The sequence below is a fragment of the Orbicella franksi genome, chromosome 2 (genome assembly GCF_964199315.1).
Source record: "Orbicella franksi chromosome 2, jaOrbFran1.1, whole genome shotgun sequence".
Classification (NCBI taxonomy): Eukaryota; Metazoa; Cnidaria; class Anthozoa; order Scleractinia; family Merulinidae; genus Orbicella; species Orbicella franksi.
In genome coordinates this window covers 11,675,943-11,685,657 of record NC_138146.1, presented here as the reverse complement: position 1 = coordinate 11,685,657, position 9,715 = coordinate 11,675,943, and the positions used below count along the sequence as shown (strand labels likewise).

General features: G+C 43.5%; 3 protein-coding genes across 3 annotated transcripts; all 3 read left to right on the top strand.

Moving 5' to 3' along the window:
* The first annotated feature begins 1,257 nt into the window (after positions 1-1,257).
* LOC145477996 (uncharacterized) lies at positions 1,258-3,663 on the top strand. The gene has a single exon (XM_081455878.1). It carries the CDS (start codon positions 1,381-1,383, stop codon positions 3,661-3,663), a length of 2,283 nt encoding a protein of 760 aa, XP_081312004.1. The 5' UTR covers positions 1,258-1,380.
* On the top strand, positions 3,664-5,994 carry LOC145470646 (uncharacterized). Its single transcript, XM_081454466.1, has one exon. It carries the CDS (start codon positions 3,664-3,666, stop codon positions 5,992-5,994), a length of 2,331 nt encoding a protein of 776 aa, XP_081310592.1.
* Positions 5,727-8,103, top strand: LOC145477997 (uncharacterized). Its single transcript, XM_081455879.1, has one exon. It carries the CDS (start codon positions 5,994-5,996, stop codon positions 6,696-6,698), a length of 705 nt encoding a protein of 234 aa, XP_081312005.1. The 5' UTR covers positions 5,727-5,993; the 3' UTR covers positions 6,699-8,103.
* The last annotated feature ends 1,612 nt before the right edge of the window (positions 8,104-9,715 follow it).

The following is a 9,715-nucleotide window of genomic DNA, read 5'->3' as shown; positions in this document are numbered from 1 at the left end:
TTAAACTTTAATTCTTGCCTCTTTTCAGTCTTTTGCTCAATGAACCTTTCACATTGGCTAAGTAACTGACGCCTGCTTGTCGGAAGAGAAACGTCGCTCGTTTTCGGTACTCGATACTCGTCCGCATCATTGTTCAGTTCAGCCCGACGTGGAGACCTTTTTTCGTGCTGGAGATTTTAAATTTGATTCAGGGCTTTGTAACTGCTGTGTTGACGCTGTATGACGTTTCAAGCTGTTTTTTACTCTCTCAGGCGTTGTTAGCCGAGCAATCATGTTCAAGACTAGTCTTTAGTTACCTTTTGTGGCTTTCAGGAGAAAATGAAGATCACCTTCAGCTAGATACCGCGCGGACAATGATGAGGGGAACCCTTTCTTCCTTAAGAGTGTCTGCCTGTAAAAATCAGACAAATTCTTAATTTCGCGGCAAGGGTCGAAAATTCGATTTCGCTCATATTCTTATGGTAGATAGGCTAGGGCATGACAAAAACTACTGGATAGTTTTTTTGGCAAAATATCCTTTTATTTCAAAGAAATATGCAAATTACCAAATTCCGTTAAAATCGTCATTTGACGCACCATTTTATTAAGCAAGTTTGAGAGCCTCGCATGCAAAACCACATCATTCTTCCGTCTTTAAAACACTCAAATATTTTTGTGCAATGTTTAAATGTGTACTGGGTTGATTTTAGGGAATGTTGCGTTGTCTTTTTGGGTGCAAAATAATTAAATTTCGAAGACATGTATTTCATTCACTTAAAAGTACTTCGTAAATATAATTAATTTTCACCATGTGCGAAACCTTCAAATGGATCAAGCTTCTGGTGGTTGAATTGCAGAAGGATGGTCTACAGATTTCTGTAAAAATTTCTTTGGGCAAATGATTGTGAGCGACGCGAGAGCTTTTCAAAGTACGTCAAAAATGCAAATATTTGACCATCCGTCGTCAAATTTCAATTTACGAGTTAGACGTATATTTTAGCATGTGCCACACGACTTGACCTATAATAAGTTGAAATAGACATAGAGCTGATAATTTCGAAATGTTCTAACCTTATTTGTTGTAAAAGGCAGGTCCAAAGCCGATTTGACGTGTTTCTACTCGATCTCTCACCGTTTCCAGAAAAAACCGGAAGTTGCACCGAAACGAGGCTTAATAGCCCTCGCGGTAATTAAAGCAACATGGCGAACGAAGAAGAAAGGCCAATCTCTCTTCTGATGATATTCCCGGCGTTGTTCCGTTAATCTTGAATCCAGGAATAAATTATACGATTGGCGTAGCCCAATTAGATTGTCTGCTTGGTTTTTTACGGAACCATTTCATTCGATTTCTTGGCTGGATGAAGAAAACCCCTGCGCTGATCCACAGAAACGCACTCGGTCATGGATGAAGCGGCGGTAAAACAAGCCAAGACCGACCGACGTACTGCCAAATCGAACTTTACACGAGTTGGAAAAGCGTTGGTACATGCAGTTGAGTACAAAAGGCCTCCGAATGAGGTAAGACAAGCTATAATTAAGCTTCAGGGAGCGTATGAGAACTTAGTGGCTAAACATGAGGATTATGCCAAGCACATCGAAGATGATGAAGCGTATGAAACTGAAGAAAAATGGCTCTCTGAATGCCAAGAAATTTTCATGAGGCTAGAAGTAGACGCGAAAATGTTCATTGAAAGTGTTGAGCAGTGTGGTTCGAAAGATTCAACTGAGAATGGTGATTTAAGTAAAGGAAAGGAGAGCGCTTTAACCGATGAAGTACCGGGTAATGAAGGAATTCCAAATATGCAGCTTCCAACACCTAGCCACACCCCTGGAATGACAAATATTCAACCAATTAGCCAAACACCCCCAGAAATTAACGCCGGAAAAGCTGAAGGCACTTCAGATAAAGAAATTAACAGTGTTCAAAAGGCCGATGACAAGCAAAATCCCGCAATAAACAAAGAAACCACTAGTGATACAAGTCAAGCTGGCGCGTGCACGTTTAAGCTCGAAAAACCAAAACTACCTGTTTTCGCTGGGAATGTAAGAGATTATGCAATTTTCCGCTCTGACTTCAAACACGCAATAGAAGCAAAATACACAAAGAGAGATGCAATAACGCTCCTGCGTACATGCCTGAGAGATAAGCCGCTAGAACTGATCAAAGGTATCGGAAGTGATTATGACGCCGCCTGGGAATATCTGGACTCGATCTATGGCGACCCGAGATTTGTGTCAGACACTGTGACCCAGGATATTGTCCAATTTAAAGCCTTGCAGGAAGGGGACGATGCGCGATTTTGCGACCTGGTACATCTAGTCAAGAGATATTATAATACCCTGAAAGAAGTTGGTCTCCCTAGTGATATGGACAACAGCCATATGCTTTCCATTATCGAACAAAAGATGTGCTCTGACGACAGAAAGGTCTGGGCGAGAGATCTGGAGAGAGAAAAGAAGCCTGCTACCCTGGAAGCGTTGATGAACTGGATGAACGTGGAAATGAAGTCACGAATGCGTGCCACAGCTCCTATCAGAGTGGGCTCATCTGGAAGACGCCACGCGAATCACTACACATCTAATGACGGCAAACCTGTCTGGCACAAATGTTGGCTGTGCAAAACTTCATCCCACTGGCCCGATCAATGCCCGAAGTTTACAGCTCTCAGCATTGATGACCGTATCGCAACTGCAAAGGCAAATCACCTGTGCTTCAGCTGTTTGAAGAGGGCCGGAAGGGGACACACTGTAGATAACTGCAGGCGTAAACAACAGTGCGCAAAGCTGGAGAATGGAATGCGGTGTCCACAACATCACCATCAGCTGCTTCATAAGAGCAATACTGTCAAGATTAGCGTCGCTACATCAGTCAATACGAAAGAAGCTATTCTCCCAGTCCTCTCCGCAAACATCGGCAGCGCTAACGGCCTATTTAAATGTGGAAATGTTCTTCTTGACTCTGGCGCTCGAGTAAGCCTTATTCGTCAGGATACCGCAGAAACTCTCGGCTTGAAGGGAAAGGATGTTTCCATAACAATTACTAAAGTTGGCGGGGAGGAAGAGTCAATGAAAACCAAAGAATACAAAATTCAGCTAACCTGCATAGACACCGGCAAGCGTTTTACCGTTAAAGCAATCGGCATTCAGAGCATCAGTGATGAAATCCCAACAGTGAAAACTTCGCACTTACCGGAGCTTCTTGGCCTGCCTAACACGAGATTTCGCCGCGGCAAGGGACATGTGGACCTGCTAATCGGTATTGATCACGCACATATGCATGCTGGTGAAACGAGACAAGTGGACCATCTACTAGCTCGCAAGTCGCCACTTGGATGGGTAGTTTTTGGAGGAAAACCAGAGCAGATCTGTGACATAACCAGCATATTACACGTCAAGTACGCCTCACCAATAGACTTAACCGACTTCTGGATAACAGAGACTATGGGTGTGGCAGTGAAACCCTGTGTCTGCGATGCAGACAAACTGTCTGAAACAGAAAGAGAAGAAGCTAAGCTAATAGAGGAAACATGTATCAAAGTTGGAAGTCAATGGATGATTCCATACCCCTGGAGAAAGGACCCCACCCTGCTCCCAGACAACAAAGATTTGGCAATGAAACGCCTAGAGTCAACAGAACGACGCCTGAAAAGAAATCCTGAACAAGTCGAAGCCTACTGCAAATAGATGGAAGAAATGGAAAGCATGAAATTTGCGCGAAAGCTGTCCAAGGAAGAACAAAACGCGTATCAAGGACCTGTTCACTACATTCCTCATCACGCCGTGCTGAGGCCAGACAAGAAGAGCACTCCAGTTCGAATTGTTTTCAATTCATCTTCTGTATTTCAAGGACATACTCTGAATGATTACTGGAAGAAAGGTCCCGATCTTTTAAACGGCATATTTGGAGTTGTCTTACGATTCAGAGAGAAGAAAGTCGCAGTTATGGGACACATCTCCAAGATGTATCATAGGATCCTAATTCCCGAGAGGGATCAACATGTGCATCGCTTTCTATGGAGAAACATGGAAACGGACAGAGATCCTGACATCTACCTCAAAACTGTTCTCACATTTGGGGACAAGCCTGCACCCGCTATGGCGCAAATAGCCCTGAGGAAAACAGCTCGAGAGAACAAGGTAGACTACCCAGAAGTAGCTGAAGTCCTCACAAACAACGTGTACATGGATGACATCTGCGATTCCGTAGACACGGTACATGAAGCCCGAAAATTAACGACAGATATTGACAAGGTCTTGAAGACTGGAGGATTCAAAGTTAAAGGATGGATTTCCAACGAGATGCTTGAAGAGAAAGAAAACAGTGACACAGAGAAGGAGATGAATCTATTTCAAGGAAACGAGGAGAAAGTCCTGCGAACCCTGTGGAACTTTCGAACAGACGAGTTCTACTTCCGAGTGAGGACAGAGTTGCTAAAGCTAGACGACAGACCAAACCCTGTACCTTTGAAGATGACGAAGAGAATGATCTTAAGCCAGGTGGCTCGAATTTACGATCCGATTGGATTCGCTGCAGCATTCATAATCAGGGCGAAGATAGGGCTGCAAAAACTGTGGCAGTTGGGATTAGACTGGGACGATGAGGTACCAGTCGCAGTTCAGGATCAGTGGATCTCTTTGTTCAAAGAAATGAAAGAGTTGGACAATGTGTCCTTCGAAAGATGTTTAACTGCAGACAAAGCCGTGGATCCGCCAATGCTGTGTGTTTTCGCTGACGCATCGCAAGACGCATTCGGAGCATGCGCCTACGTACGCCAAAGAAAGGATGACACTTACTCAGTCAAGTTCATCGCAGCGAAGTCCCGAGTAGCACCGCTGAAACAGCTCACGATCCCGCGCTTGGAGCTACAGGCAGCCGTTCTCGCAACCCGCCTAGCCAAAACCATTCAGGAGGAAACTAGGGTACAGTTTCAAGATGTTAAGTTCTTCACCGACAGCACTATCACCTTGGCCTGGATTCAAAGTCCGTCTCGCAGCTTCAAACCGTTCGTATCCTCAAGAGTGGGAGAAATTCAGAGTAACTCAGATCCAAGCCAGTGGAAGCACATCCCCAGTGAGGATAATGTAGCTGACGACCTGTCACGAGGGATCTCTGTTGATGAACTGCAGGGCAGATGGATGAATGGCCCGGAGTTCTTGTACTTACCAGAAAGTCGGTGGCCGATTAAGATCGCTTCGCCAGGCTCAGATGAAGACATGGAACCTCGACAAGCACGGATACTGACCGCAGCTGCAAAGCAGAAAGCTAAAGATGCGATCGATCCGTCCAAGTTCTCCAGCTGGAGAAAACTAATCCGCGTGACGGCACGAATACACAGACTAGCGGTGAAAATACGACTGAGAAAATACGATCAAGACGGAAAGGAAGGACCGCTGGCCCCTGAAGAGCTTCAGCAAGCAGAGATTTACTGGATAAAGCAAGCACAGTCAACCTTGCACAGCCGCCTAGAAAGAGGTGATTTCAAATCTCTCAGCCCGTTCAAAGATGAAAACGGAGTAATAAGAGTTGGAGGAAGAGTGGACGAAGCTATCGTGTCATATGAGACAAGACACCCCGCCCTTCTTCCAAGTGACCACTGGATCTCTTTGCTGGTAACAAGACACGCCCATCAGCACGGACACACCGGGGTGGCAGCTACGACAGGCAAGACCAGGAGAAAGTTTTGGATCTTGAAGGCGAACAAGTTAAGCAAATCTGTGAAATTCAAGTGTGCATTCTCCCGTGAATTGGCACACAAGGCTGAAACGCAACTTATGGCAGACCTCCCTGTTCTCCGCTTAGCACCAAACACGCCTCCGTTCCACTATACCGCCTGCGATTACTTTGGTCCTTACAGCGTAAGAATCGGGAGAAACAAGACGGCTAAGCACTATGGCGTCATCTTTACCTGTTTAAACACAAGAGCTGTCCATCTGGAATTAGCAGTTGACCTAACTACAATGGAGTTTATGCACGTCCTAAGAAGATTCTTTTCAATCAGAGGCTACCGGCAGTAATGCTAAGCGATAACGGTTCACAGATGGTTGGTGCTGCTAACGAACTGAGAGAGATGGTGGAAGGTCTAGATGCCAATCAATTACGTGAGTTCTGCGGGGTAAAGAAAATTCAGTGGATCTTCACTACACCAGCTGCGCCACACCAAAATGGATGTGCGGAAGCCCTTGTAAAGAGCTGTAAAAAATCACTTAAGATAGCAATTGGCGAGCAGCTTCTAACGCCTTTTGAGCTGTACACCTGTCTTTTAGAAGTTGCAAATTTAGTGAATCAACGCCCCATCGGTCGCATTCCCACTGATCCAGATGACGGAGCCTACCTGTGTCCGAACGACATGCTCCTTGGAAGAGCAACACCAGAAGTACCACAAGGTCCGTTCAAAGACACAAGAAACCCACGCAGACGAGTGGAGTTCGTGCAAAAAATTGTCGACTCGTTCTGGAAGCGTTGGACTAGGGACGTATTTCCTGCCCTAGTACCGAGAAAGAAGTGGCACGTGGAGAAGCGAAACGTACAAGTTAATGACATAGTAACAGTGGCTGAGCAAAATGCAGTAAGAGGCAAGTGGGCAGTGGGCCGAATAATCGAAGTTTATCCTGGACCAGATGGACGAGTTCGTAATGTTAAAGTCAGAACAGCCACAGGAGAGTACAGCCGTCCAGTTACAAAGATTGCAGTCATTCACCCTGTAGAAGGTGACGACTGAACGAACAGCTGATAAGATAAGGACTACGCCCTTATCGGGGCGGAGAATGTTCCGTTAATATATGAACAATTAGCATTTGATTGACGTTTGATTTCGTAAATACCTTTTGATTGACATTTAGCCGCGTAACCGATACGGTCAATTGACCTTTGAGCTTGGACAAGTTAGTTTTTTGTCGCAGATATTTTCCACTGTGAACGCCTTCGTTGCTGACCTGTTTCGCTGACCCGTTTTCTGCTGTTTTCAAATCTGTTTATCTGTTTCCTGACCTGGACAAACCGCAAAACAATCTGATTGGACATCGTCAAAGAAATCGAATAATCTTGAATCCTGGAATAAATTATACGATTGGCGTAGCCCAATTAGATTGTCTGCTTGGTTTTTTACGGAACCAGGCGTCAGTGTGAGCGAAGAACATTGAAAACGTGACACTCAGCGAATCGAAATTCTGGCTTAAAAGTCGCCGTATAAATCAAAGGGGCAAAATAAAGGAACTTTTAGACGGGTATGTTTTCCATCCTTCGATTGTCTCGATCTCCAATATGCGCAAAAACAACCTGTTCTCACCATTTTTATTGCCTAAAAGAACTTTGTTCATGGTCGGTTTAGGAAAAAGAATCTGAATGAAATGAAAATTGTAAAAGTTTACGACCCTGACCCGAAGAATGCTTTACTAAAGCTAGAGCAAGAGATCGAAAGAACATACGGAAGTAAATTTAAAAATTGTGTCGGATATCGGGAATATTGCAACAAAACACTTTAAAACATTCCTACGGCTGATTCATTTTTCACTGACGACTTCAGTCTTCTCAAGTTTGAGAACATCCAATCTCTCTTCATAAATTAACAATCGGTGTTAGAGAATAAAGGGAAATCCTTTTAAAAGTTCAAAAGATGCTAATCAGAGTATCAAACAAGACCACGATCTACTCGCCAAGAATGGTGTAAGCAAGGGTTCGGTACAGTGACAGCATCATTGCGTTACAGGGCAGGACGCAATCACAAAGCTGATTCATCAGTCAAATCACCAATAAAATTATCAGTGACGTGTACTACAGTGTAACAAAGACTATCAGTCACATGCCATGAAAGATGGCCTAGAAAACTAGCAACTAGTAATGAACAAGTACGCTGAAATAATGCATCAACAGGGATCGACGAAGGTGCAAGTAACAAAATGCTTTTTTTTTTGTTCAAGAGAAAAGGGAAATTTTGGGGGCCTCCCCAGGGTCCCCCAGCTGGGCTGAGGTTACAGACCCAAGTAAGGGCAATCTCCATGAAATAATTTAAGCTAGGAATGTCATTGTTATGGATAGTGAGACCCTGAAAGATTGCCTTATAAAATCAATATACAAAATGTTTGACACTGGTTTAAAAGTAAACAAGAAGATCTGTTAGATCTTATAACCGCGCTTTTAAAATTAAACTGTTTGCTTAGCACTACCGTCGGAACGCAGTGCAAATTCCAAAGCAGTTATTGATGATTCGTTTCTTACTGTAGACATCACATCACTTGATCAACACAAACTGTATTATTGCACCATCAGTGGTAGCCATTGACAAATCTCCGATGACGTAATGGTCTTAATCTTTGTAGAACTTTCTTCGGGATATGTATGGGCATGAGCGATATGAATGACACGATAATAACACTATTAACAACAGCTTTCTTTCTTAAAAGTCATGATTAAATTTAATTGGTGTTTTCCACGAGTAAAGGGCTAGCAAAGTAGTCACACAAGTCATATAATTTAATAATAAAACTCTATCCCGACCGATGTATCGATTTTGGTCACTTCAGTGACCACAGATTGAAAACGTGACAGAAAACTGGCGTTACTTTCGATGATCTCATCATTAGCCAATTATAGGCCATCTTTAAGCTCTTTTCGTCATATTCCCCCCTCGGGAGAATTTTGTCAAGTTAGCTAATTTAGTATGCAAGCCACCGTAATGGCGGTCACCGTCGACGAAATGTTTATTTGCTCAAAATTGGGGCAAAATCTTTCGGAGATGGAAATCAGGACATTTGTAAGGATACAGAAAGTAATTTGGGGCCGGTTGCTGGCTTCTAAGGCTAAATTTATCTAGAAGTAAGCTGTATTTTGGTTTTCGTGCCGAAAGCCGTGCGATGAAATGTTATCGGCTTGTTCTGCTGTCTTGTTCTGTTTTTCTTCTTGGTCTTTCTTGTAGCCCGTCGAGGCCAGTCTTTCGTCTAAATGAGTTGAAAAAAGTTCGAAAAAGATGTTCCCATTCAAGTTTAAGCTCTCAGGCGATAATTCTGGAGATTTTTGGCCGAAACGTTCGGCTTTGTTATGTTCGTGTTTTTCGGTTGCTATGGGCGACCGTTGCTTCCTTTGTTAGGTCAAGTCTGGGGAGTGAGGTCACAAAAAAATTCTAATTAATTCTGGTTTTGTTCGATTTCGCTGAAATTTTAACACGATAAGGCTGGATTGTTAACGAATAGATTTACCGCCTGCCGATGTGTGCTAGCTATTAACGCTGAAGTGTTATATCGCTTCGAAGTCAGGGTTTTGAAGAGATTTTTTTGCAACGTGTAGGTTCGGTGTGATTTTGTAATCGGAGGTTTTTGTTGACCCCGAAGGAAAAAATATCCGGAAAAGGTCATTTCATCGACGATTCAAAAGAATATAAATATGTATATGTTCCGAACTAAATTTCTGATGAAAAAATATAATTTTTGACGAACGCTGGGTTTTTAATTTTTTCCCGCGAAAGTCAGTATCGGAGATAACATTTATTAATGTTTCAACAGCTTTTGGCGAGTAAACATCACAGGTTGCGTGACTAAAAATTTGGCCGAGTGGAAGCTTGGGTCTGGTCGCAGACAAAACTGCGAAAAAAAAAAAAACCACGGGTAAACCATGAACCGCGCTCGGCCCATGGCCGCGCGGTTAACAAGGGTCATATGAACTTCAGTTTATGATGTACAATGTACAACAACTACTCTTTGTTGTGAACAGACTTTGGAATGTCCTGGCTATAAATTGAAAGTA

Bases quoted from the DNA above. Each gene is read 5' to 3' on its own strand.
- LOC145477997 (XM_081455879.1), top strand. From the start codon at position 5,994: ATGCTAAGCGATAACGGTTCACAGATGGTTGGTGCTGCTAACGAACTG.
- LOC145477996 (XM_081455878.1), top strand. From the start codon at position 1,381: ATGGATGAAGCGGCGGTAAAACAAGCCAAGACCGACCGACGTACTGCC.
- LOC145470646 (XM_081454466.1), top strand. From the start codon at position 3,664: ATGGAAGAAATGGAAAGCATGAAATTTGCGCGAAAGCTGTCCAAGGAA.